The 24,711-nt window shown below is 46.2% G+C and overlaps 1 protein-coding gene across 3 annotated transcripts in view; it reads right to left on the bottom strand.

Moving 5' to 3' along the window:
* Window positions 1–24,711, bottom strand: part of LOC147706660 (putative ATP-dependent RNA helicase DDX6) — a 233,233-nt gene that overhangs the window by 156,547 nt on the left and 51,975 nt on the right. For all 3 annotated transcript variants that reach the window (XM_086933166.1, XM_086933165.1, XM_086933167.1), the window contains exons 3-6: window positions 14,451–14,514; window positions 14,189–14,293; window positions 13,384–13,513; window positions 3,113–3,262 (exon numbers count right to left, since the gene is read on the bottom strand). In XM_086933166.1, the coding sequence (XP_086789292.1) occupies window positions 3,113–3,262; window positions 13,384–13,513; window positions 14,189–14,293; window positions 14,451–14,514 (449 nt within the window). The remainder of the gene's footprint in view (window positions 1–3,112; window positions 3,263–13,383; window positions 13,514–14,188; window positions 14,294–14,450; window positions 14,515–24,711) is intronic.

The following is a 24,711-nucleotide window of genomic DNA, read 5'->3' as shown; positions in this document are numbered from 1 at the left end:
GCTATTCATCGTACCACCTCAGTACCAGATCGGTACCAAGACTGTCCCGCTACCCCCTTTCCCTTCCAAAGACTAGAATTGAGAGGACCCTCGTGTCCCGATCTCACTGTATCGTGATATCCTTGCTTCAAGAACTGCATATAAAAAGCGTTAACCTTATCCTTGTGTGGTGTCCATCTGTGGGGGGGAAGTTACTTGTCTGTACGATCGCTGGAGACGGCCCTCACCGGAGGCCTCTCCCCTTGTCCTCGGCCGACCCTCCAGGTCCCCGTCTAACACTCAGCCACAAGCAGGCCAAAGCACCATCAATCAAAGCTCAGCCACAAGCAGGCCAAAGCACCATCAATCAAAGCTCTGCGACCAGCAGGCCAAAGCGCCATCAATCAAAGCTCTGCAACCAGCAGGCCAAAGCACCTTCAATCAAAGCTCAGCCACAAGCAGGCCAAAGCACCATCAATCAAAGCTCTGCGACCAGCAGGCCAAAGCATCATCAATCAAAGCTCAGCCACAAGCAGGCCAAAGCACCATCAACCAAAGCTCAGCCACAAGCAGGCCAAAGCACCATCAAAGCTCTGCGACCAGCAGGCCAAAGCATCATCAATCAAAGCTCAGCCACAAGCAGGCCAAAGCACCATCAACCAAAGCTCAGCCGCAAGCAGGCCAAAGCACCATCAATCAAAGCTCTGCGACCAGCAGGCCAAAGCGTCATCAATCAAAGCTCAGCCACAAGCAGGCCAAAGCACCATCAATCAAAGCTCAGCCACAAGCAGGCCAAAGCACCACCAATCAAAGCTCAGCCACAAGCAGGCCAAAGCACCATCAATCCAAGCTCAGCCGCAAGCAGGCCAAAGCACCATCAATCAAAGCTCAGCCGCAAGCAGGCCAAAGCACCATCAATCAAAGCTCAGCCGCAAGCAGGCCAAAGCACCATCAATGCAAGCTCAGCCACACGCAGGCTAAAGCACCACCTATCAGAGCTCAGCCACAAGCAGGCCAAACCACATCAATCAAAGCTCAGCGGCAAGCAGGCCAAAGCACCATCAATCCAAGCTCAACCACAAGCAGGCCAAAGCACCATCAATGCAAGCTCAGCCACACGCAGGCTAAAGCACCATCAATGCAAGCTCAGCCACACGCAGGCTAAAGCACCACCTATCTAAGCTCAGCCACAAGCTGGCCAAAGCACCATCAATCAACGCTCAGCCGCAAGCAGGCCAAAGCACCATCAATCAAAGCTCAGCCGCAAGCTGGCCAAAGCACCATCAATCCAAGCTCAACCACAAGCAGGCCAAAGCACCATCAATGCAAGCTCAGCCACACGCAGGCTAAAGCACCACCTATCTAAGCTCAGCCACAAGCTGGCCAAAGCACCATCAATCAACGCTCAGCCGCAAGCAGGCCAAAGCACCATCAATCAAAGCTCAGCCGCAAGCTGGCCAAAGCACCATCAATCAAAGCTGAGCCACAAGCAGGCCAAAGCACCATCAATCAAAGCTCAGCGGCAAGCAGGCCAAAGCACCATCAATCAAAGCTCAGCCACAAGCAGGCCAAAGCACCATCAATGAAAGCTCAGCCACCAGCAGACCAATGCACCATCAATGAAAGCTCAGCCGCCAGCAGGCCAAAGCATCATTAACGAAGGCTCAGCCGCCAGCAGGCCAAAGCATCATTAACGAAGGCTCAGCCGCCAGCAGGCCAAGGCACCAATCATAGCTCTGCGACCAGCAGGCCAAGGCGCCATCAATCAAAGCTCTGCAACCATGCCTCATCAGTTCAGCTTTCTATACTTGTTTCGAAGGGACAAGGGATTCCTTACACACAATCTAATCCCCACACTGATCCAGGCCGAAGGATGTGCTTATCATCGAGTGTGGCATTCCACACTCTTCCACAAAATCAACTCCTATCTTATTGTGGGACGTGCATATGTGTTTAGGTGATAGAACCATTTTAGTTGTAGAGCAGGCAGGAAATGCACGATTCTCAGCATGAAGTAATACGCAGGACAATTGTATAGTCCTGCAAAAAATCTCATATCTAGAATACGGACTACCAGATTATCCTGAAGGTAAGTTTCTAGGAAAGTACAGAATTACCACCCTTGCCATACACCTTAAAGATATATGTATCATTACGGTACACGTAAGGGAAGCCAATACCGACCATCACGCGGTTTTAGCGGAGGATATTATGGCTATAAAATGAACTGTATTGAACAGATTATGTTCTGATGGAATACCCATAAGACTGTGCTTCATTCTACGCACAGTACACTCCAGTCATGCTGTAAGTATACTTGCTTTTGTCTGGCACACTGGACGGCTCGTTTTAGGGACAGTATTTATTATTACGTATCACAGTAAATGACGGTCTGGAGAGCCCAGGGGCTTCTCTGGAGCACATCATGACCCAGATGCAGCTTCATCTTGGACTGCCTTGTGAACATTTAAAACCACTGATCCTAAACGGAAGAGCAGCTTGACGAAAGCTACTTCTTCCCCCTGCAATGGGGACTTGGTTTAATGTAATAATCAGAGGAACATTCCCAGGAACTTCTCAGCTTTGCCCACCTACATAAGGGATTTTCCATGTAGTCAACAATACATTGCACTACATTGAAAGATTTTTAATTTGTTCTGTGCGTTAGGCATCTTGCTGTAAAATCTTGTACACGTTGGAGAAATAATAAAAATGTTTACGCTGGGAGCTAGAGGTAGACTAGATAAACCTAACCACTAGGCAGTTAGGGCCTTTAGCTATGCAGGTGATAAAACTTGGAAGGGTTAAACTACAAAAATAATGTTGAAGAAAAGAGGTAAAAAGAAACAACACTGGTTACTACTTTCTATTATGGAATCCTCTGACCACCTTTCAAGCTGCTGTACTATGGGATGAGAAGCCTGAAGCTCCACTACATTCAGACCCAACCCTGCGTAACAGGAGGGGCATCCTGGGGTCATGGCCCCCGAAAGACGTTGCCTGCAGGATGACAACCATTCTACAAGGAAACAACCCCCACACCCCCACAAACATCTGACATAAGGGTGATGGCAGTTCCTAAAAGGGGAGGGGGGGGGGAGATAACCTCTGGGAATGATTTTAACCATCTTACCAGTCTCGTCCAATCGAAGGATGTCATCTCGAAGGTTAGTGCCACCAGTGGATGCCATGACTTTGATCTCTCCGACCATGTGCTTGCTGAGCTGGATACAGATCTGACTCACCTGCAGAGCCAGCTCTCGAGTGGGCACCAGGACAAGAGCTTCAGAAAGACAACAGTGTTACGCTTGACATTATTCTTGACTTTATTCTGCTCATGTGAAGTGTTCAAAGAACAGGAAACATCGGTTTCTTAACATAGGGAGTGAGGATTCATTGGTATTCATTAGCCAATATTTATACAAATACTCGTAAAATATCTGGCAAGAGGAACAGTTACAAACAAATCACCAGTAGAAAACAACCTTTATCATACACCATCAACCCAGAGACATACAAAACATCAGCATTACTGGCGATGCAGCAAACACAAAATATTCATATTCACTCCGCACTTTAAGATTGCCTTGACTAGGCGTGTTGTAATTAAGATGAAGTTCTATAGCTCGTACGTTACCCCTTGTTCATTCTCCATCATTTCAGAGACTTGTGGTCACAAATGTTTGTGGAATTGGTTTGATTTCATCATATTCTTTCAACAAGACTACCACAACAATGACAGCCGGGCTGCTGTAAGGTTCTGCTCGCGGTACAATTTTGGTCAGGCGACAGTTACAAAAATCTCAGACTAATAAGCTGTTGTATTTATCCAAGAGCTTGATTTAACTCTTTAGTAATTTTTTAACTGTTGTAAATAACAGATATTACTACTATTCAGTTCACCAGTAAGGCCCGTAACAAACATGGAAATATGGAAAGCAGATGGCATTCATCCTAGTGCTTCAGCTCACTGCAGAGGTCGGTGGAGAGCAGTAACTCACACGGCCAGCCTGTTGGTACATATATGAAGCAAGCACTAGTGATCCCTTGGGCATTTGTAATGCTCTTCCATGGAGAAAGAGTTTGATTGTAGATTTTGCTGTGGTTGGTCAGATGGATAGCTGGATGGATTGGTTTCTTCTGTGCCCTTTGAGAGAGAAGTATTGAACGTCCCTCTATCTATGTGTTTTGTTGAGATGATATCATCTGGGCAGAGAGATTCTGTAGTCGTGCAATGTCTCTTACGAATGTGGTCAGGAAAGAGTTTACCCAATTACTTACAGTGAGTCGAAAGCTGGTCCTTGTGGATCATTGTTTGAACTTTTACTGTACTCGTTTCTTACTGTTTTTGCTAATTGTATTTGTTTTTGACAACAAGCTGCTTCTGCAACAATATTCTTGTACCTTGTCCTGTGTTATTTAAAGCTCAATGCTAGGGCAGGCATGGGTTGAGATCATTCCACAGGGAATAAAAGAGAAGACAAAAAACAGTTCCAAAGTAACCATCAATAGCAAGTTGCAACGAAAAATCCAGCCCTTCAGATTAAAAGCTGTTAAAGGTCACCTGAATATTGGGTAAAGGTGTCAACAAAGGGAAGTCATTTCTTTGAAACTTCCAATAGCAGACAAATCAATACAATGTGCAGTGCGCTGAGCAAGGAAACAGCGGTTCCAGTGGGGTGATATAATTACTTGGTATAATAACCATAAAGCATAATAGCGATAAAAGATAAGGGTTAAAGGGGATGTCAAAGAGAGAAAACGAGGCTCACAGCGAAGGATTTTTGACAATGCAATTGTATTTACAAACACAAATCAAGATATGTACATTCACAGCAGTATTACAGTGCAAAAGTGTCCCCAGTGTATATATGTAGTGTAGTTCCTATATTCCCAATAGGCTCTGCGCATTGGAATAACAAACAGCAGTGTAGACGTAGGACTGAGGTCATCTAGGTCTGTACTGACTATGTTAGACTTAATTAGTTTTTGCCAGCTAGCTCAGAGGTCACTAGAAACTTTCTCGAATGAATAGGGAGGGGTTAACTTCCCTGATTTAGACAAGGGATTAGCTTCTGACACCCATATAACATGACAACTTTGCTCCCCCAGAATAAGGAGTATCTCCAGAGTCGTGTGAAAACAATAGACAGCTATTTCACTAAGTCAATCGTGCATGCTTAATTTCACCAGGGTGCAGAGTAATAGAAAGGCGGGCGTTTTCAATAAAAGGTTATTTTATTGAGCAGTCTTCTTTCTCATGCAAGAGAAATGAATTGCCACAATTGAAATGCTTATTATGAAGTAAAGTGCATACGGTAAAAGGAGTATTATAAAATAATACTGTAAAAGCATTGATATGGTTTATTAGCCATAAGATACTTTAAATCGGATAAAATATTTACATACATAAAAACATTGACTAACTAACTCAACTGGTGCTTCTAAGATACGTCTACCCCTCTGTACCTGACCTAAGCCTAATAGGTGGGAAGGAGTAAGTAAGTTGCAGCTTTAAGTTAAGTTTTTTGCCAAGAATCTGAATCAAGAATTCTCTCCAAGGTTTGAATCAGCTCCGTACCTTGGTTTTAGAATGAAGGAGGTCTTGTATCTCGTTTCTCAGGACTCGATCTCCCAGTAACCCGTAAGGGTGACTGGAAAACACCGGAGCTGGATTTCTCGGCATGAGAAAGGGCAGCTTCTCCAGTGTGTCAAAGGGGAGGGGCGGCTTCATTCGGCTCTCGCATCAGCTGGGCTTCGGATAAGTAGATAGCCGCTCTACTCCACACCACCGTGCGTTTGCTTAAGGCAAGTGTTGGTATATTTATACCTGGAAGGTGCCGTGTTAGACGTAAGGTTGGACATAAGACGTCAATAAAAAATGTCACTAAGAACTGACTGTTCCTTTAGTGCTCACAGGAGTTCAATGACAAATCAAAACAAAGACATGGGGAATTCCCAGGTTGCTGAAGGTTTGGTGTGTCGAAAGAACTCGTTGTGCTCTCTAGGAATCTAAGGAAGTAGCCTTGCCGTATTTGGGCTGCGTGGGCTATTACTGAATATGGGCGAGATTCGTATGTCTTCATTAGGACATGATTTATCATAACCGCATGAAGGCATGAATCAGGAATATTTAATTAGGGTCCTAGATACATTCACAACATATATATGAAGAACAAAAAGAACAATTGAGTGATTACTGGTGACAGTATTTACAAGGTTTCTGTGCAATTATTATTTTAAGGAAAGCGACCATTATCGATAAATACAAGAGAGCTACACAGGCACTTTACACAATCATAAGTGCTGTTTGCAAGGTTAGTTTTCCTTTAATCGTCGACGGCGTTTCGACCCTGTTGCGAATAAAGGGTCTCATCAGGACCAAGGGGTGGGGGACATCTGGTTTGTACAAAGAAGGTCACGTGTGGTGTGCTGTGTCAACCCTGTGCGTGAAGGTGAAGCAAAGGTTCTCACAGTGAATCCGGCCGGGTTCGCTGGTACTGATGAATAGGCAATGGAGTGAGTCAATTCTGGGGCGCAGATAGGGTAGGGCGCGGTGATTAGTAGAAATTGTCGATGGATCCGACGTACTGGAAATTAGTCTGGCTCACAATGGGCCGAGTGTTACCCAGGATAGTACCTAGTATAACAGCTTGATGGCAACAAGCAGTCCGATCTGATCTGCCTACTCCAGCGAGGATAATAATGAGTCAGACTAATCTACAGCAGCAGCAGAGAAACAGCAGAGAAACTCCAGTCAGATGTAGACAAGGCAAAAACATGTTGAGTGCACAATTTAGAAATAAACCCAAAAAATGGAGAGCTCAATGCTCCAGGGTCTTGCTAGCAGGAGCCGGAAAAAAGAACTGAAAGTTGAGGGAGTTGCTGTGCATTCTGGGATACCAGGAGAGTTCTGGAAAGTTTCCTTAAAGGCACTGTATCCCTTTTTAAGCCACATAATGGCAGCCTATGGGGGATTGTCTGTCCTATCCTTCCTCTCCATCATTCCAAGGATTTGGTGAAGGGGGGGGGGGGGGGGTGTTTTTCCATGGTTAAACCTGGCAGACAGGTCTAAAGTGGGATACTTTTGGAATATTTTGGAATATCCTTGCATTTCTAGTTGAAGTACTGGACAGTGTAGCCTTGCATGTATGTATAGGCTGCATTATTTGTCTTTAATTCTCTCGTGTCTATGCAGTACTGCAAAGAAGACAGCTTAAGAGATTATTTTTGATTGCTCCGAGGACCCCGCACATGAGCGGGACTTTTCACTAGATTATGACTATACACAGAGACCCCCTACTACAGAACCTTGGTTCTAACCCCCACTATACACAGAGCCAGCTTCTTACACCACATCTGCCAACTCCACTCCTAATGTTCGGGAGGCGAGGTGAAGCACGTCTTTCAGTCTTGAAGAAAGGGAGACTCCTCCAATAAGGGCTAGGACTAAGCCCCCTCCCATAGGATGGTGGCATAGTTGAGGGTGTAGTCACCCCAAGTGAGATGCCCCTTGGACCTACCAGACACTCCCTTAAAACGCCTCTAAATTTAGCATTTAGATGGCTCCCCCAGACCCTGAAACTAGTTCCTTCCAACCTAAGAAGTACGAAGACGCCGTGCAGCGAAGCATGAAGACATCTACTGCCTTGGCCCCAGCCGGTCTTCAGCTTCAAAGACCCTGCAAAAGAAGACCATGCCTGCAGGCAAGACCTATCAGAATCCAAGCAACACTGCCTGACCTTTGCTAAAGACCAGAACTCCCAAGGACAGCTGATCTGTCCTCAATAAATCTACACAAAGGACTCTGCTGCCCTCCGAAACTGAAAATCCGTCCCACTCCACACCAGACGCGTCCAGCCCGTGCCCAGGTGGTCCACCAATCCAGAACAGGTTGCCCAGCAATCCTGACCTCAAGTCCAGCGTTGTCTGGCCCATTCTGGACTCAACTATGCCACGTGCATAATGAATCCAGAGGCCCCCTATGACCAGCTCCAGTAAGAAGAACCAGACATCAAAGTACACCCCTGCACTTTGGTGAGCTGAAGCAATGGTGTCCCTACGATCCTCAACACCTCATCTTACCTCTGCTGTCTCTGGTTTCCTACGTGCAGACTCCGGTGCAACACCTGCAGCCTGTTTGTCCAACCGACTTTCTCCATTGACAAGCATTAGCAGGCCAACACTGTATTTGCACCCTGAAACCGGGTGCCCATGTGCCGCTGGTGGTGTATGATTGGTGCTGACTTGTGCCCCCGTGCTTGCTCTTACCCCCGAAGATTGACCCCTGCAAATGATCTACTTGCCTGCAACCAGTGTGGCTTCAAGCACCCCCAGTATCCGTTGAAACACATCGGGCCTATCTTTGAATTTGACCTCTGTGCCTGGCCACCGCTGGTGACTTTGTGCTTAACTGGAAGTCGCCCCTGCTGATCTTAAACTTTGACTACTGGAACTGTAAGTTGGGTACTTACTTGTGAAACTGTAATGTTGTTTTCCTCCATAGGTTAACACTGAATGGTTTGAAAATGTCATGAAGTGTTGACTTTTGAAAGACATATTTTTCCTGAAATCCGTACTTACTGTTTTGCAAAGATCTTGGTCTTAAAATAAAACTTAAACAAAGCTTCTTTTTTTATAAAATTGGTATGGATCTCTTTTTTGTGTCCTGTGTCCCATATAGGTCAATGTGTGTGCAATACATGTCTTACACTCTTCTGCGCTAGGGAAATGTCTGGACTTTGCAAGGTATAACCACTTTGTGGTATACCATATACAGAGCCAGCTTCCTACATTAGTGGGGCAGCGGTGGGGTAAAAGACATGACATTTATTGTACCACTTGATTTTTCCAAACTTGTTTAAACTAGTGTTAGGGCCTTGGTTAAGCGCCCCCACTGTTTTGAAATTAAAATCCTTCACAATTTTTGCAAGTCTTTATTAAGACCCTAACTCCGTTAAAATCCATGTCCGATACTCCAGGGACGAGGCAGGAGCTCAACCTGGCCCCCTATAACATCTTAAAGTTTCTCAACTTAAAAGATTTGTGCAAAGCATTGAGAGTTGCTATGGGTCATAAACCCACAAACATCCATCTCCAGCAGCTGCTGGCAGAGAATGACAAGGCCATGGCACGTCAAACCTCCCCCAATGGGGAAGAGAATTATTAGGATTCCCAGGTAGGGGAGGATGAGGAACCTGGCTCCAGCCTTACTCCCTCAGATACCAACACATCTGGGCGTAACCCCAGTAGGGTCCCAGATGAGGTAGATACTGAAGATGCAGATCTTCATAACCTGGCCAAGAGGATAAACCTAAGAGGCTAACCCATGGCCTTCGAAAACAAAGAGCTAGGATGGGCCTAGGACCCATCTCTGGTGGCAGCAAAATAATAAATGGGGCGGTAGAATCTTTGGAATCTAAATTCTTGGAGGGTGGTGATCTCACTAAGTGGGTTATTGCCTTTGAAAGAGCCCGTCTTGGTAGACCGGTCCACGGGAAGCTGGTAGACCGCTCCACGGGAAGCTGGCAGACCGCTCCACGGGAAGCTGGCAGACCGCTCCACGGGAAGCTGGCAGACCGCTCCACGGGAAGCTGGCAGACCGCTCCACGGGAAGCTGGCAGACCGCTCCACGGGAAGCTGGCAGACCGCTCCACGGGAAGCTGGCAGACCGCTCCACGGGAAGCTGGCAGACCGCTCCACAGGAAGCTGGCAGACCGCTCCACGGGAAGCTGTGGAGTGCTATCATGTGGGAAAAGGTCTTAAGGGAGTGCAGGGACAGACTCTAGACACTCAGTGAGAAAGATGCTACATCCTATGACCTCAGGAAGGGGACCCCGATGGAGGGCTTTGGATTTAGTACTCAAGAGTGTAGGATCAGATTTAGAAAGGCTCGAAAAACCGAGATCTAGACCTGGGTAAACTTTGTAGACCACTCAGTGAGCACATTAGGAGATTGGTTAGATGGTAACAGTGCACATGACTTCAAAGGATTGTATAATTTGATAATGAATGGGCACAATTTGAGTAATTGTCACCAAGAGAGACTGTGTCAATTCCTGGTAGACTTGGGTCCACTTTCTCCTCAACAAGGGGGAAGAAGGCAGACCACAGGTGAACGTAAGGGTAATCAAAACTACCACTGGTGGGGAGGAACAAAAGAAAGGCCAAAAGGCCCCACATAATCTGGTCAGGAAGGTGGACACAGAGACTCTTCACAGCCAAAGGATGAATACAGTGGAAGTGGGATCCCAAGAAGGCGTGCTGCCATGACTAGGTCACTGGGGCACCAAACTGCAGACTGTGGCTGTAAAAATAAGAAAAATGCCTCTAGTCCTCCTACAGTTGCGAAACTCCAGATGGGATCCCAGGTGTGGCCTGACCATGTCAGTGACCTCACTGAGACAACACTAGTCTCTGAGGGAGGGGTAGACTTATCCTGTGCTGCCTGGCTCATTAATATGCACAAATACAGGCAGCACCCCTTAATTAATGGAACTAGAATAGAAGCCTTGAAATATATTGGTGCTAGTGTCACAATGGTTACCCAGCAACTCGGTCAGTACCTTATTGGAAGGACATATCCAGTCATCAGTGCTGACAAGGTCACAAAGATACCTCCCATGGCTTTGGTGCCTTTTGACTGCGTAGGAGTAGTTGAAAAAAGTGGTTGTGTCCCCAACCATTCCTGTAGACTGTCTACTTGGAAATGATTTGGAGACTTCCCTTTGGGCTGAAGTCGGGCTGAGGACCCATGCAAACTTGCTCGGTCTCTCAGTTAGGTTTTTGTGAAAACCAGATAGAAGCTCGAAGTGAAAAAAAGAAGCTGGATTCTGAAAGAGTGGACCAGCCATCCAAGAGAAACAGCAAAAAGCCTGGGGACTAGCTTCTAGACAGATTCCAAATTAGAACCCCTCTTCGAAGGAAGAGGACTTGTTATCCTCAGATGGAACTGAGCCTGAGGAGCTTGGGCGTTACCAGGCAGATCTCTCGGGCCCCGGGGGACTCTCTAGGATGGATCTGAGACAGGGATAAGAAACCTGCCCCACTCTTGAGAACCTGAGGCAGCAAGCTGCTGCAGAGGAACAGGGTGATATATGCACCCACGGGGTCTACTGGGAGGACCTGCTCCTATACACCGAGGCCAGAGACCCGAAACCCGGTGCAACCAGGAGAGTGGTGGAACCTCAGAGATTGAGAGTTCCTCCTCCCTTTGGCCCATGATATCCGCCTAGCTGGGCACCTTGGCCAAGACAAAACACAGAGTAGGTTAGTTAACCCCTTCTACTGGCCAGGCATGTCCCAGAAGCTAAAAAACGTGTCAGTCCTGTGTCACCAGCCAAGCAAATGGTAAGGCAGGAGGCAACAGAAAGGCCCTCCTTAATTCCACTTTCAGAGGTTGGGGTACAGTTTGAAAGGATAGGGGGTCGACATTGGTGGCCCCCTTCACCCTCAGACATCCTCTGGGAATGGATATATCTGGTGGTTGCGGATAATGCCACCAGGTATCCTGAAGAGATTCCAATCCAGACCACCACTGCCCCAGCAGTGGCCAAGGCCCTCCTTGGTGTCTTTACCAGGTTTGGTTTTCCTAAGGAGGTAGGAATTTGATCTCTGCACCTGGCCGCCACTGGTGGTGAAGACTTGGTGCTTCCCAGAACCTTGCCCTCTTCTGATCTTGAACTCAGATGACTTGAACTGTAATTTGGGTACTTACCTGTGAAACTGCCTTGTTGTTTTCCTCTATAGGAGAACATGCAACTGTTTGAAAATTGCACTGTCAACTTATGAAATTCTCATATTTCCCTGAAAAACTTACTCAACTTTTTGTGACTATCTTGGTCTTAAAATAAAACTTAAATGAAGTTTATTTTTATAAAATTGGTGCGGATCTCCTTTTTGAGTCATGTGTCCCTCATTGGTCAATGTGTGTGCAATAATGGTCTTACACTCCTCTGCGTTAGGCATAAGGCTGCTCGTCCACACAACCTCTAATTGAGCACTTTGGGTTTACATTGAGTCTTGTGCACTTCTGAGGGAATCTCCGGACTCAGCAAGGTATAACCACTTATTGGTATACCATACACAGAGCCAGCTTCCTAAACTCAGACCGTAAAAACCACCAAAGATAAAGTCATTAATGCTTTTTGTTGAGTGCTTGAAAAGGGTGTTGGGATACAGAGGCTTTCCTTGATATCGCAACTACTGACTCTGACCACTGGAACAAGCTGCCCACGGAGCTGGGGCAGATGAAAGATCTTTTGACGCTTCGAAAGAAAATAAAAACCTGGCTCTATCCCAGAGTTTAATGCCCACTTGTCTTTGTTATAGGTGTCTTTTCCGTCTCTTTAGCGCCAGGATACCCAATGGGTTGCAGTGCGCTTTATAAGTACACATTACATTACACTGCAATCACGGGATCATACGCACTAACAATGTCAATATCTAAACTCCAACTGCTGGTTCCAGTCTGGAAAAGAAGCGCAGAGCACAGATGGAATAAATGTGCGTCCATGGTTCTAATGCTGATCTAGGGGGTTCAGAAAGAATCCTACACTGTGTAAAACTTTTACTGTCTGTTTCTGCAGTGTAACCAGCAACCTAGCCCCTGTCCCCGGCAAGAAATACCTGGGCATCCCGTACATACAGACCAGCTGGCACCACGGTTAACACGATTCAGATACAAGGAGATCACGTGAGCGAGCTCAAAATATTCATTGCACTGGAGAAAGAACTTGGAGAAGTTTTCAGCCTTTGCAGAGATACCTTCTTCCAATCATCACCTGAGCACTGGTTAGGTCTGTGTCATGGAAAGGATCCTGCACAGTTCTTTTCACTTCACCCGTTGGAAGCGTTTAGATTGAGAACAGGCTTCAACTCTCACAATAAGAAGCCCCACCAAAAATTGCCGGACCAGCTTTGGCTTTTATACAGTGATCTATATAATAGAGGTTCATATTACCCGCTCAGTAGAAATGATGTATATGTTTAGAAGGATGGAAAGCAGAGGTTTGTTGGCTGGGATTTGAACCAGTGACACAGACAACATCTTATTTGCCAGCGATAAGGGTTCAACTCGACAAGCCAACTCCTGGCTACTTTAGGGATGATGGACAGGTGGAAGACGCTGGGGCAGATGGCTACTTTAACATGGTGTGTCAAATTCCTCTTGATTAAGACAGCAGCATACCTAGAGACATTTCCTGCATTCTACTTTCAAAATATTAATTTAATATAGTTTCTTAAACCCAGTTTATGGTTATTTTTTTACATTTATATTTGGCAAACATAAAAACAGTACTTTGTAATTGACATTTCGAGATGAAGCATCTATGTTACAGAGATCGCACATGGGAGACGTTATAAACTTCACTCTGCCACTTACGAACCACCAGGTACTCTTACCTTGGACGTGCACCTTCTTCACATCAAGTCTCTCCAGCAGAGGGATGAGGTAAGCACCGCTCTTTCCAGTCCCGTTCTTGGCTCTTGCAAGGATGTCTCTCCCAGAAAGTGCGATGGGGATACTTTCCTCCTGCCAGAACAAGGACGACAAATAGAAGTCACCTAACCTCAAGTGAACAAAAGCATTCACATAAAAATGATGGAGCTACGTTATCCTCGACAAGCGTACCACTTACAAAAATAGAGAAAAAGAAGAGGCACACCAACCTTTAAACTGTTCTTAAGAGGATGTACATGTACAAGATATCTACTCTCACTGTCTACTCTAAATGACACATAAACTAACTTAATATACACACTTGGATTCTCTGCTCTTGATACAAGTACCATACATGTCCTTAACATTTACCATTCAATTCTCTGCACTTGAGGCAGAGGTTAGACATATACTAGCTTAATATTCAACCATCAACTACATACTATTGATAGAGGTAGTATAAATATAGTAGTCAATTCTCCATTCGATTCAGATTACACAAATGCATTCAACATTTAGTCTTAAATTTTCTGTAGTTTCAAATCGTGTTCATGTACTGACTAAATATTATCCTTCAGTCTTGAGCTTCCGATACACACAGTATACAGGTATTTTTAAAGAGCCACACACAGGGGTCATTGGCCGTGGGCTTATTTATAATGTCACAGGTCTAGATTATTTGAGTTGGTACGAGTCTAGGCTCTTTGCGGACTCAAGTTCCTGCTCTCACACACCGACTCATCACCAGACAGCCTTTGCTTTTCTCACCTGGATCGGAGATGGCTTTTCCCAGCCCATTTCAAAGATACCCATTAGAAGCTCACGCTTTAGACAGTAGTCTTCAAACTCGTTGCCTTTTGTAGCTGTAACGTCCTGGAAAAGTGAAAGAACTCCATGAATGTAAGAGTTGGGGGCTGGGACACATTCCCGACAGACGGCTTTATAACCCCCCCTATATGGATTGAGGCAGATTAATCAGAATGAAGGTAACAGTAGAATCGGATTTGATCAGAACAGGAAGTCCACTAACCGTTGTCCTAACTCGCTGATCCCTTGGGGGAAGCTGAAGCTTCTTCTTCCAGTCATCACCAAACCTGCAAAGGTCAAGAGTTACAATAGTGACTAACGCATTCCACAATCCAAGCAGACAGAACTCTGGAGAGAGCAGATGGGCATGCAACCCACTTCAGACTCTCAGAAACATCACTCCAAGGAACACCACCAACCCCAACGCTATGCTATGCCCAAGTGAACCGGCAGGCTTGGCATGTGCTCTGATACCAGCAAACCCTCCTCCCATGTGCATAGAAAGACGTACTAATGAATGCTACCACCCTTCCTTGAGCTCTCTCCGTTCCTTACCCTAGAGCTCGATTGCATTGAGCGGCTTTATTCCTCTGTCGTGAGACATTCTCTTTTTTACAAAATTCTGATGGTCGGTATTATTACATGCACTGTGTCCTCTCATATATAGGCCTTAACATTTTTCCATCCCTTTTGTCCTTCAGTTAGGTCTGAGCTTTCAGCATAACTTTCCTTGAATACTGCAAGAATGGCACGCTCTATTCACAAACATTCACACCCCCACCCCAATGTTTTGATGGTCCAGGCCCTTGCTTCATTTTATCCCCGCTGGTCGTTCCATGAAACGGGCAGAGCGTGCGCATCAGAGTTCCATCTTACACTGTCAAGCAATCTGGATCATCATTTACGCATATCATTGGTAGATTCCTATAATTACAATCCATCATATTTTGGAATTACAGACAAAGTAGTATTCCAACCTGGAAGCCTGCTGTAGCACGAATTCTATCACACCTCCCACTAAAGATATGCTGGCCTCCTGTTTACAATCACAACACTAGAGCAATCATTACATATCAGTAAATATTGATCACATAGGAATGGTAGTGAGTACAAAGGTCTACTACATATACTAGTGGCTGGGAGTGGGGCTCGCAAGGCCCAAGGGAAATGCAGTAAGCATTGGCTAAGCCAATAAGTCTCATCTATTGTACCTACTGGCATAGGCAATGCAATTTGCAGATGCTGTGCAGCACACCCGAAAAATAAAGGAATAAAAAGAACGAGGATGTGCCCATTATCACAGTTGGCATCATTCTGTAGCTCACCGTACATGTGCTTAGTAAAGTGATGCATGCAAAAACAACAGTTGATGGACAGAATGCAGAACAATGTCATACATTCACCCCAGTACAGAGATCTGGGCCTAAATCCAACGGTTTTTGCACTCCACACCACCCCAGTTCAAACATGGCCATATGCAAATCAGTCTGACACTGTGCCTCATGGGAACAGTCTAGCCCGAACTGCCAAGCCATGTCTTTCCTGGACCGGAATCAAGCATCCTAGGACCGGGTTTCTGGCTATCAGCCGTCTTCAGCCAGGATAGCTTGACTCCAGTGGTGTGGAAAGCATGCGACTCACCTCTGAGCATACCCATCCCACTCCGTGCAAGTGTTTTTGCATTTGTCACCTCGAGTGGGACGGGTATGGACGGGCTGGACTGTTCCCATGAGGCACAGGGTCAAGGCTGATTTGCATATGGCCATGTCTGAACTGGGGTGGTGTGGAGTGCAAGAAAACGATGGATTTAGGCCCAGATCTCTATACTGGGGTGAATGTATGACATTGTTCTGCATTCTGGCCATCAACTGTTGTTTTTGCATTAGTAAAGTGATGCAGGCACAGTTTTTATTTTATTACCAAATCCAAGAAAAAAACAAATCCCCCATTATCGTACACTGAGCCAACTATAACTTGCACTGCTTATGACCTTATTTTATATCACTCAACGTGTTAAATGACATTACTGCGACAGGGTTTTTCCTTGAAATATTTCTACACAGTACAGGCGTAGACAATTTTCTATGAACTTTAATGGGACTACCCACTTAAATATGTCACATGATCTGCAGTTTTCAGCAAAGAGGTTGACAGGTATACATTTGCTACTGTAAACAGACTTATTTGCAGGCCTTATGGACCACAGTGAGATGCACGACACTCGTTCCAGAGGCTGTAGGGTACAGTGGCATTCAGCCATAGCACCATGGCAACACCGCCAACGAGAGATAAACTACAAAGTGGACACCGTTTCATGCTACATTATTCAACAATCTCCAATGCCTCAAAATCTCAGCAAAGTTCTTGACATAACATCCAAGCTTTGTAAACGTTCTTGCTACGTAAAATGTGTCTACAGAATTGCATTACAACTATTTGATATGGGCATGCACCAAGACAGCCACTGGTGAAGTACTGACCTATTATGTAAAGAAAACTATAGCAAGCTTCTGAATACTAAGAGAGCTAATAGGTTTTAGGTGTGGATATAGGTTAGTAAAATTGTAATCAATTGTGCAAATCGCCCAATACAACTGTAGAAGAATATTTCCATTTTATTGATTTTATAGCGATTCATAAATTCATTTATCATCTATATGCAATTGAATACTGTTTTCAATTCTGCCGCCTGCCATCAACATCATTAACTTTCAGATATGTCAATACAGACTAATTAACATCATCGCATAACCTGAATGGAAAATCATACAACTGCATTTGTTACCATCTTAAAATGTATATGTATATCTGCTTGTTTATCCCAAAAAAAATTGAAAAAATAAATATAAGAAAGTATCATATAGACGATCAATGAATTTATGAATCACTATAAAAAGTATAAAATCAATAAAATTTAAATATTCTTCTACATTTGTATTGGGTGATTTGCACAATTGATTACAATGTTATTAACCCTTTAGAAGCTTGCTATAGTTTTCTTTACATAGTAGTCATATTTCCCTACACATGGCAAGTACATTTGGTCTGTAGAGGTCCCCGTATTTTTCTAAATAAAAGGAGTACTGGCCTCTCAGAGAAAATGCTTTGGTTTTAAACCTCAACTTACTTTCAAACAGCTCTCCAACCCACATCCGGGGAAATCCGCTATTATCTTGTTTAACAGAGAGAAACAAGTGCATCCCAAACTTTTTTGACTTGTAAACGGTGCAGCACATACCTTTCAACATGCACAGCACATACCTTTCAACATTCATGCTTGCATCCAGTGCTTACGCTATTTACATGCTATGGACATGCAAATGTGCACTCCGTAACTAAGTTGTTATCAGTGACATAAATTATATTTAACACGTCATGGGTGATGTAATATGCGAGGCCATATGCAGTACATTGAGGGGCAGACATAATGGTACACCGAATTAACTATAATTGGCGAGTTTCATTTTTTGTTTGAACACAATGGGTTTTATATTATACAAGGCCAAACTATAATGTCACTAATCCTTTTATTTTTTTAAATCAGTGAATTCCTTTCTTTTTACGTAAAGTCAGCTATAACCACCAAACCAAACTATGTCACATTAACATGTTTTTTTTTACCGCTGAATGAGCGTAGATCTATATCTCTAGGTCTCAACAAAGTTCGAAAATTAACAGATTTTTTCAAACGGATCTTTGAAGTAAGTTGGGAGAGAGACATGCTACTCATGACCTTTTATCTTTGTACACTAGCATACATCATGGTGATAACTTAAGAGCAGTGGTTCATTTTGGAAAGCAAGACGGATTAGATTCTATAAAACATACTAAAATGGTCTTCAGTATGATTGAATGGATGACTCGAGAATAATACATTTTTCTTCAATAATGACATTTTTGAACAGCAAAGAAGAACGGCAATAACATAACATGGGAATTCGTAAAGAGCTCATTCACCCAAGGGTAGGCTGGCGCTGAATAACAGAGGTTTATTGATATCCAACTCAATGGCATTCTTTTTATTGACACCAGAAAGATGAAAGGCCGAGTGGAGCAGCTGGGATTTGAACCTGTAACTATGATGTCAAACAAAGTCACCTACAGTGGACACATTAAAAGACCACCGGACCTGGCGATGGACGCCTGGTTCGCCCCCAGCAATGGTCATTTGCATATGGGCTGGTGGGAGGAGCTGGTGCTCAACAAACCCCCTGTGGAAACAAGCACTGGCGTTGCCAATAGGTCTCGCAGTAGGAAAGTTGGAGCTATTGGTTTTGTAAATGACAAAGCCCTTTATGTTTTTTAAATGAAAACAAAAAAAAGGCATCGTTATTTGCAATTGTAATAGCTCCAACCTTCCTACTGCGAGACCTATTGGCAACGCCAGTGCTTGTTGTTCACTGCGGCAAATGCCTCATTTCTACTGATGGAAAAGATGCACTTAAAGTGCTCTGTTTCTGATGTGCATTTTTTTGCGGTTTTCTACAGCGTGAACTTGAAGGCATCAGAGCGCTTTACTCGAGCACCAGTTTCGTTACAGGCGGACACATTTTTGGGCATTGGGAAATTAAGTGATCTACCCAGAATCACAGGATGTTCAAACATTAGCCTTATGCCAGACTCTAAAGTTGTTCCCCACCTTCCGAGACGGCCCTCCAGCCCTTAAAGCCACATCCTAATTGCGTTACAACATAGCTTCCAGCAATATTTCCATGCTAAGAATTCAAATATCATAAAGCTGATTTTGTGAAACGGATGAGCATACTAATTTAACCGTATCGCCAGAAGCAGTATTTAGGTGCCTGCCATGCGATCAGTAACTCTGCCAAAATGGAGCGTCAGCGTCACTCAGAAAACTCCAGTCCGCTTGCTTAAAACTGGGCGTCACCTACCGACCACAAGAAGGTCGGCTAAAAAAACAAGATGGGCATTTAGATATCGGGAGCACTGTACAATAGCAGAAGTCTAGCACAAGCTTCTTCAAATTGTTGGTATTCCTGTCGCATTGGCTAAGATCATGCAATTCGTCGCCACTGATGAACAATGCAGTGCTCCATGAAAGATACATTAATCTATATAACAAGAGGGGAGCTGGGTAGAGGGTGGATTGTTGAAATAACTAGGAAGACAGTGGGTGAGGGGGGAGGCAGGAGTGTTGCAGGGGGCGAGAGGAGGCTGCGTGTGAAAGAAAAGGCATAGGGGAGGAGAAGCCTCAGAGCGCACGCTGGGCGAAGCCCTTAGATGTGCTGTGAGCGGCCGGGAAAGTGAATAATTAGGGGAGGAGCATCCAGCTTTGCTAGTAGTATTTTTTTTTTTAAACCTTTATTTGGAGACAAGCAGGTACAAGGGAAGTGTACATTCAAAACATACAATCACATTCGGCCATTACAGTGGTACGTCAGTGCCTAGGAATCATACAAAAAATAAACAAGGAGACACGAGGAAGTACAGGGCAGGGCATCAGTCAATACAAGGAGCAACAACGAAATGTGCAGTAGATATTAAAATACAATGATCCAGCATGGGCAGGCGAGCCAATAAGACAATGCAATATGAATACAGTACATTAGCGGAGAACACGTGAGCCAGAGGGGACACAAGTATGAGGAGCACAGGAAATAAAGGTGCCGCATAGGGATACAATCTGGATTCCCGATAAAATACCAGTCCGAAGGGAGACTCCCACCCCCCAATAGCTCGCGGGAAAAGGAGACAGTCAGCCCCCCCCCCCCCGATATCGGAAGAACAGCAGGTGTCGTGTAAAATCCCAGCCCATCACGTTGTCATCAACCTATCCCCTCACGGTCCTCAGGTTCAGAATCAGAGTCCCGCGCAGCCCTGGTCAGGAGGTACACCTGGAGCGGACTCCAAAAATCCTTTGGTCTGCATCGAACAGGCATCAAGTCAGAATAGATATTATACTGATCCTGACAGTAAATGAGGTCAGTCACCCAGTCTTGAAAGCGCGGCACCCTACCACGACCCCAGCAACAAGCAACCCTACGCTTAGCCAGCAACAGGGCCACGTCAACAAATCTACGGTGAGAGGCAGGTACGTCCTTAGAGAAGCCAAGTAACATCACTAAGGGGTCAAACGCCACCCCGTCCTCCGCCATAACCTGCAGGGCTTCATGAACCGGAGTCCAATATTCCAAAACCCCCGCACAGCTCCAAGCCAAATGCAAAAAGTCAGCGCCTTCCGCCCGACACCTAGCACACCTGTCATCCTCCGCCAAATGAAACCGCAGTTTCCTCGCCGGGGTATAGTAGTACCTCTGAACAAACTTGTAATGGATAATTTTAAGGAGACAACTAGAAGAGACATTGGCCGTGAGCCCGCAACAATATTTCCACTGCTCGTCTGTAATAGGAGCACCCAATTCGGCAACCCACTGCTCGCGCACCCGATTGGTCGGGACTGATCGCTGTCGGCGAATAGCCCCGTATAACTTCGACACCAGGTGTCGCCCATCTGAAACCAGCAGCACATGGAGGGGGAGGGTTACCCCAGGCTCCGAAGGGTAGTCCGGTAGCAGAGCACGCATGCCCTGCCGCAGGCGGACAAAGTAGAACAGGTCTAGAGGGGAGCAAGCAGCCGAACCGAAGAAATGAGCCTGCGTACGGAAGGCACCTTCATGAAACAAGTCGCCCCACGTGAGGATACCTAGCCGCTTGCACATTCGCTGAAACCCCGTCTCCAACAACAGCGACAGATCCGGATGATAAGACAGAGGCAAGGCCGGCGAGTAGAGAAAGGAAACGCCTAGCAAATGAGCCATCCGCTTCCAAGCATCCACCGTGCACGTCACCGTCGTGCGGGGCGTTTCCACATCCGACACTTTGCCCAAAACCATCCCCTCCAGTGGGAGCGGGTGGGCGACCCAATGCTCAGCAGCAATCTGGGGCATGAACGGCGTGGGGCGCATCCAATGATAGGCATAATGCGCCTGAGCGCTGAGATAATAAAGTTCAAAGTCAGGGACGTCGAAACCGCCATCAGCATAAGGCAACGTAAGGGTAGCCCAGGCCACCCGTGGCTGCTTGCCCCCCCAGAACAATCGCAGAAGCTCGGAACGAAGTCTACGAAAGAAATAAGCACCAGGATGATATGGGAGGTTGTGAAAGAGATAAAGAAAGCGGGGCAGAACCACCATCTTGATAAGAGACGCCCTACTGGCCATGGAGAGAGGTAAAGACATCCACCTGGTGACATCATCCGCCAGTTTAGTAATGGCCACACCATAGTTGAGCCGAACCGCGTCTCCCCTGTCCAAGGATATGACAATACCGAGATATCGCAACTCCGAGTCACACCATTCCAGAGGGTAGTCAAGGGGAAACCTGGCCACCGCAGCTGTGAGGGGGAAAAATTGGGATTTCCGCCAGTTGATATGAACCCCGGAGACACCTCCAAAAGCGACCAGCTCCCGCAGGAGCGAATTAAGGTTGTTCTCAGGGTCCTTGACATAGAGTGTGACATCATCGGCGTATAAAGAAATGCCGACCTGCCGCTGAAGACAATTAAAGGCACTCTGCTGATGAAACTGATGTATCCTACAGGCTAGCGGCTCAATGGCGATAGCAAACAAGAGGGGTGAGAGGGGGCAACCCTGTCGGGTCCCTCTCGTGAGAGGGAACGAGGGGGACAGCACCCCATTCACCACTACCCTCGCCATCGGATCAGTATATAAAAGCTTAACCCAAGAGATGAAAATCCTGGGGAAGCCCATCCGACAAAGAACATCAATAAGGTAGCCCCACTCGACAGAGTCAAACGCCTTAGTGGCATCAAGAAAGATAGCGGCAACCGGGACAGTGGGATCAATGGTCGACACAAGCGAAAACAAAGTGCGAAGATTGTGAGAGGTAGCGCGGCCGGGCACAAACCCTGACTGATCAGGCAACACGATAACGGGCATGAGTTCGGCTAATCTCACCGCCAAGACCTTCGCGAGAATTTTAACATCGCAGTTGAGCAATGAGAGGGGCCTGTAGGAGCCCACATCCAGTGGATCCTTACCCGGCTTGAGCAGCGACGTGATGGCGACCTCCCGCATGGAGCCCGGTAGGCGTCCCTCCTCCAGAGACTCCTCAAACACCTCACGGAGCACAGGGGCCATGATGTCAACATATTTACAACAAGGGGTGGTGAGGGACAGAGTCTCTGAATTAAGCAGAAAGCTCTCACCCAGTCAAGAGATCAGGGCTAGATCCAACACCGTTTTTTAGCTCACTGCACCATCCCAGTTTCAGAACCTGGCTGTATGCAAATTAGTCTGTTCTTGTCCCAGTGCATGATGGGAACAGGGCAAACCAAACTACAAAAGCCAATTCTTACACTGGGAAGGAAACAAGCTCCCGGGGACCGGTTTCTGGCATTACAGCCGTCTTCGGCCCGGTTTGCTTGAATCCTGATGGTGCAATGAGCAAGGGTCTCACATCTGAGAATACCCCTCCACGCTTAGGGTGGACAAAAATATTTACAACAAGGGGTGCTCAATTCAGACACTCTGTTCATCACCACCCCCTTTTGTAAATCGATTTTGGCCACTATAGGTGTGGCAGGGTATACTCAGACATGAGTCCCTTTCTCACTGCTCCATCAGGATTCAAGCAAGCCGGGCCGAAGAGGCTGAAATGCCAGAAACCGGTCCCCGGTAGCTTGTCTCCTTTCTGGTAAAGAATTGGCTTGGTAGTTTAGTCTGCCCTGTTCCCATGATGCACTGGGCCAGGGACAGACTGATTTGCATATAGCCAGGTTCTGAGCTGGGATGGGGCAGTGAGATAAATAACGGTGATGGATCAAGCCCTGATCTTTGGACTGGGTAAGAGTGGTCTGCTCAATTCAGACACTCTGTTCATCACCACCCCCTTTTGTAAATCGATTTTGGCCACTATAGGTGTGGCAGGGTATACTCAGACATGAGTCCCTTTCTCACTGCTCCATCAGGATTCAAGCAAGCCGGGCCGAAGAGGCTGAAATGCCAGAAACCGGTCCCCGGTAGCTTGTCTCCTTTCTGGTAAAGAATTGGCTTGGTAGTTTAGTCTGCCCTGTTCCCATGATGCACTGGGCCAGGGACAGACTGATTTGCATATAGCCAGGTTCTGAGCTGGGATGGGGCAGTGAGATAAATAACGGTGATGGATCAAGCCCTGATCTTTGGACTGGGTAAGAGTGGTCTGCTCAATTCAGACACTCTGTTCATCACCACCCCCTTTTGTAAATCGATTTTGGCCACTATAGGTGTGGCAGGGTATACTCAGACATGAGTCCCTTTCTCACTGCTCCATCAGGATTCAAGCAAGCCGGGCCGAAGAGGCTGAAATGCCAGAAACCGGTCCCCGGTAGCTTGTCTCCTTTCTGGTAAAGAATTGGCTTGGTAGTTTAGTCTGCCCTGTTCCCATGATGCACTGGGCCAGGGACAGACTGATTTGCATATAGCCAGGTTCTGAGCTGGGATGGGGCAGTGAGATAAATAACGGTGATGGATCAAGCCCTGATCTTTGGACTGGGTAAGAGTGGTCTGCTCAATTCAGACACTCTGTTCATCACCACCCCCTTTTGTAAATCGATTTTGGCCACTATAGGTGTGGCAGGGTATACTCAGACATGAGTCCCTTTCTCACTGCTCCATCAGGATTCAAGCAAGCCGGGCCGAAGAGGCTGAAATGCCAGAAACCGGTCCCCGGTAGCTTGTCTCCTTTCTGGTAAAGAATTGGCTTGGTAGTTTAGTCTGCCCTGTTCCCATGATGCACTGGGCCAGGGACAGACTGATTTGCATATAGCCAGGTTCTGAGCTGGGATGGGGCAGTGAGATAAATAACGGTGATGGATCAAGCCCTGATCTTTGGACTGGGTAAGAGTGGTCTGCTCAATTCAGACACTCTGTTCATCACCACCCCCTTTTGTAAATCGATTTTGGCCACTATAGGTGTGGCAGGGTATACTCAGACATGAGTCCCTTTCTCACTGCTCCATCAGGATTCAAGCAAGCCGGGCCGAAGAGGCTGAAATGCCAGAAACCGGACCCCGGTAGCTTGTCTCCTTTCTGGTAAAGAATTGGCTTGGTAGTTTAGTCTGCCCTGTTCCCATGATGCACTGGGCCAGGGACAGACTGATTTGCATATAGCCAGGTTCTGAGCTGGGATGGGGCAGTGAGATAAATAACGGTGATGGATCAAGCCCTGATCTTTGGACTGGGTAAGAGTGGTCTGCTCAATTCAGACACTCTGTTCATCACCACCCCCTTTTGTAAATCGATTTTGGCCACTATAGGTGTGGCAGGGTATACTCAGACATGAGTCCCTTTCTCACTGCTCCATCAGGATTCAAGCAAGCCGGGCCGAAGAGGCTGAAATGCCAGAAACCGGTCCCCGGTAGCTTGTCTCCTTTCTGGTAAAGAATTGGCTTGGTAGTTTAGTCTGCCCTGTTCCCATGATGCACTGGGCCAGGGACAGACTGATTTGCATATAGCCAGGTTCTG

The sequence above is a fragment of the Lissotriton vulgaris genome, chromosome 7 (genome assembly GCF_964263255.1).
Source record: "Lissotriton vulgaris chromosome 7, aLisVul1.2, whole genome shotgun sequence".
In the NCBI taxonomy this organism is placed as follows: Eukaryota; Metazoa; Chordata; class Amphibia; order Caudata; family Salamandridae; genus Lissotriton; species Lissotriton vulgaris.
This window is presented reverse-complemented; position numbering and strand designations above follow the sequence as displayed.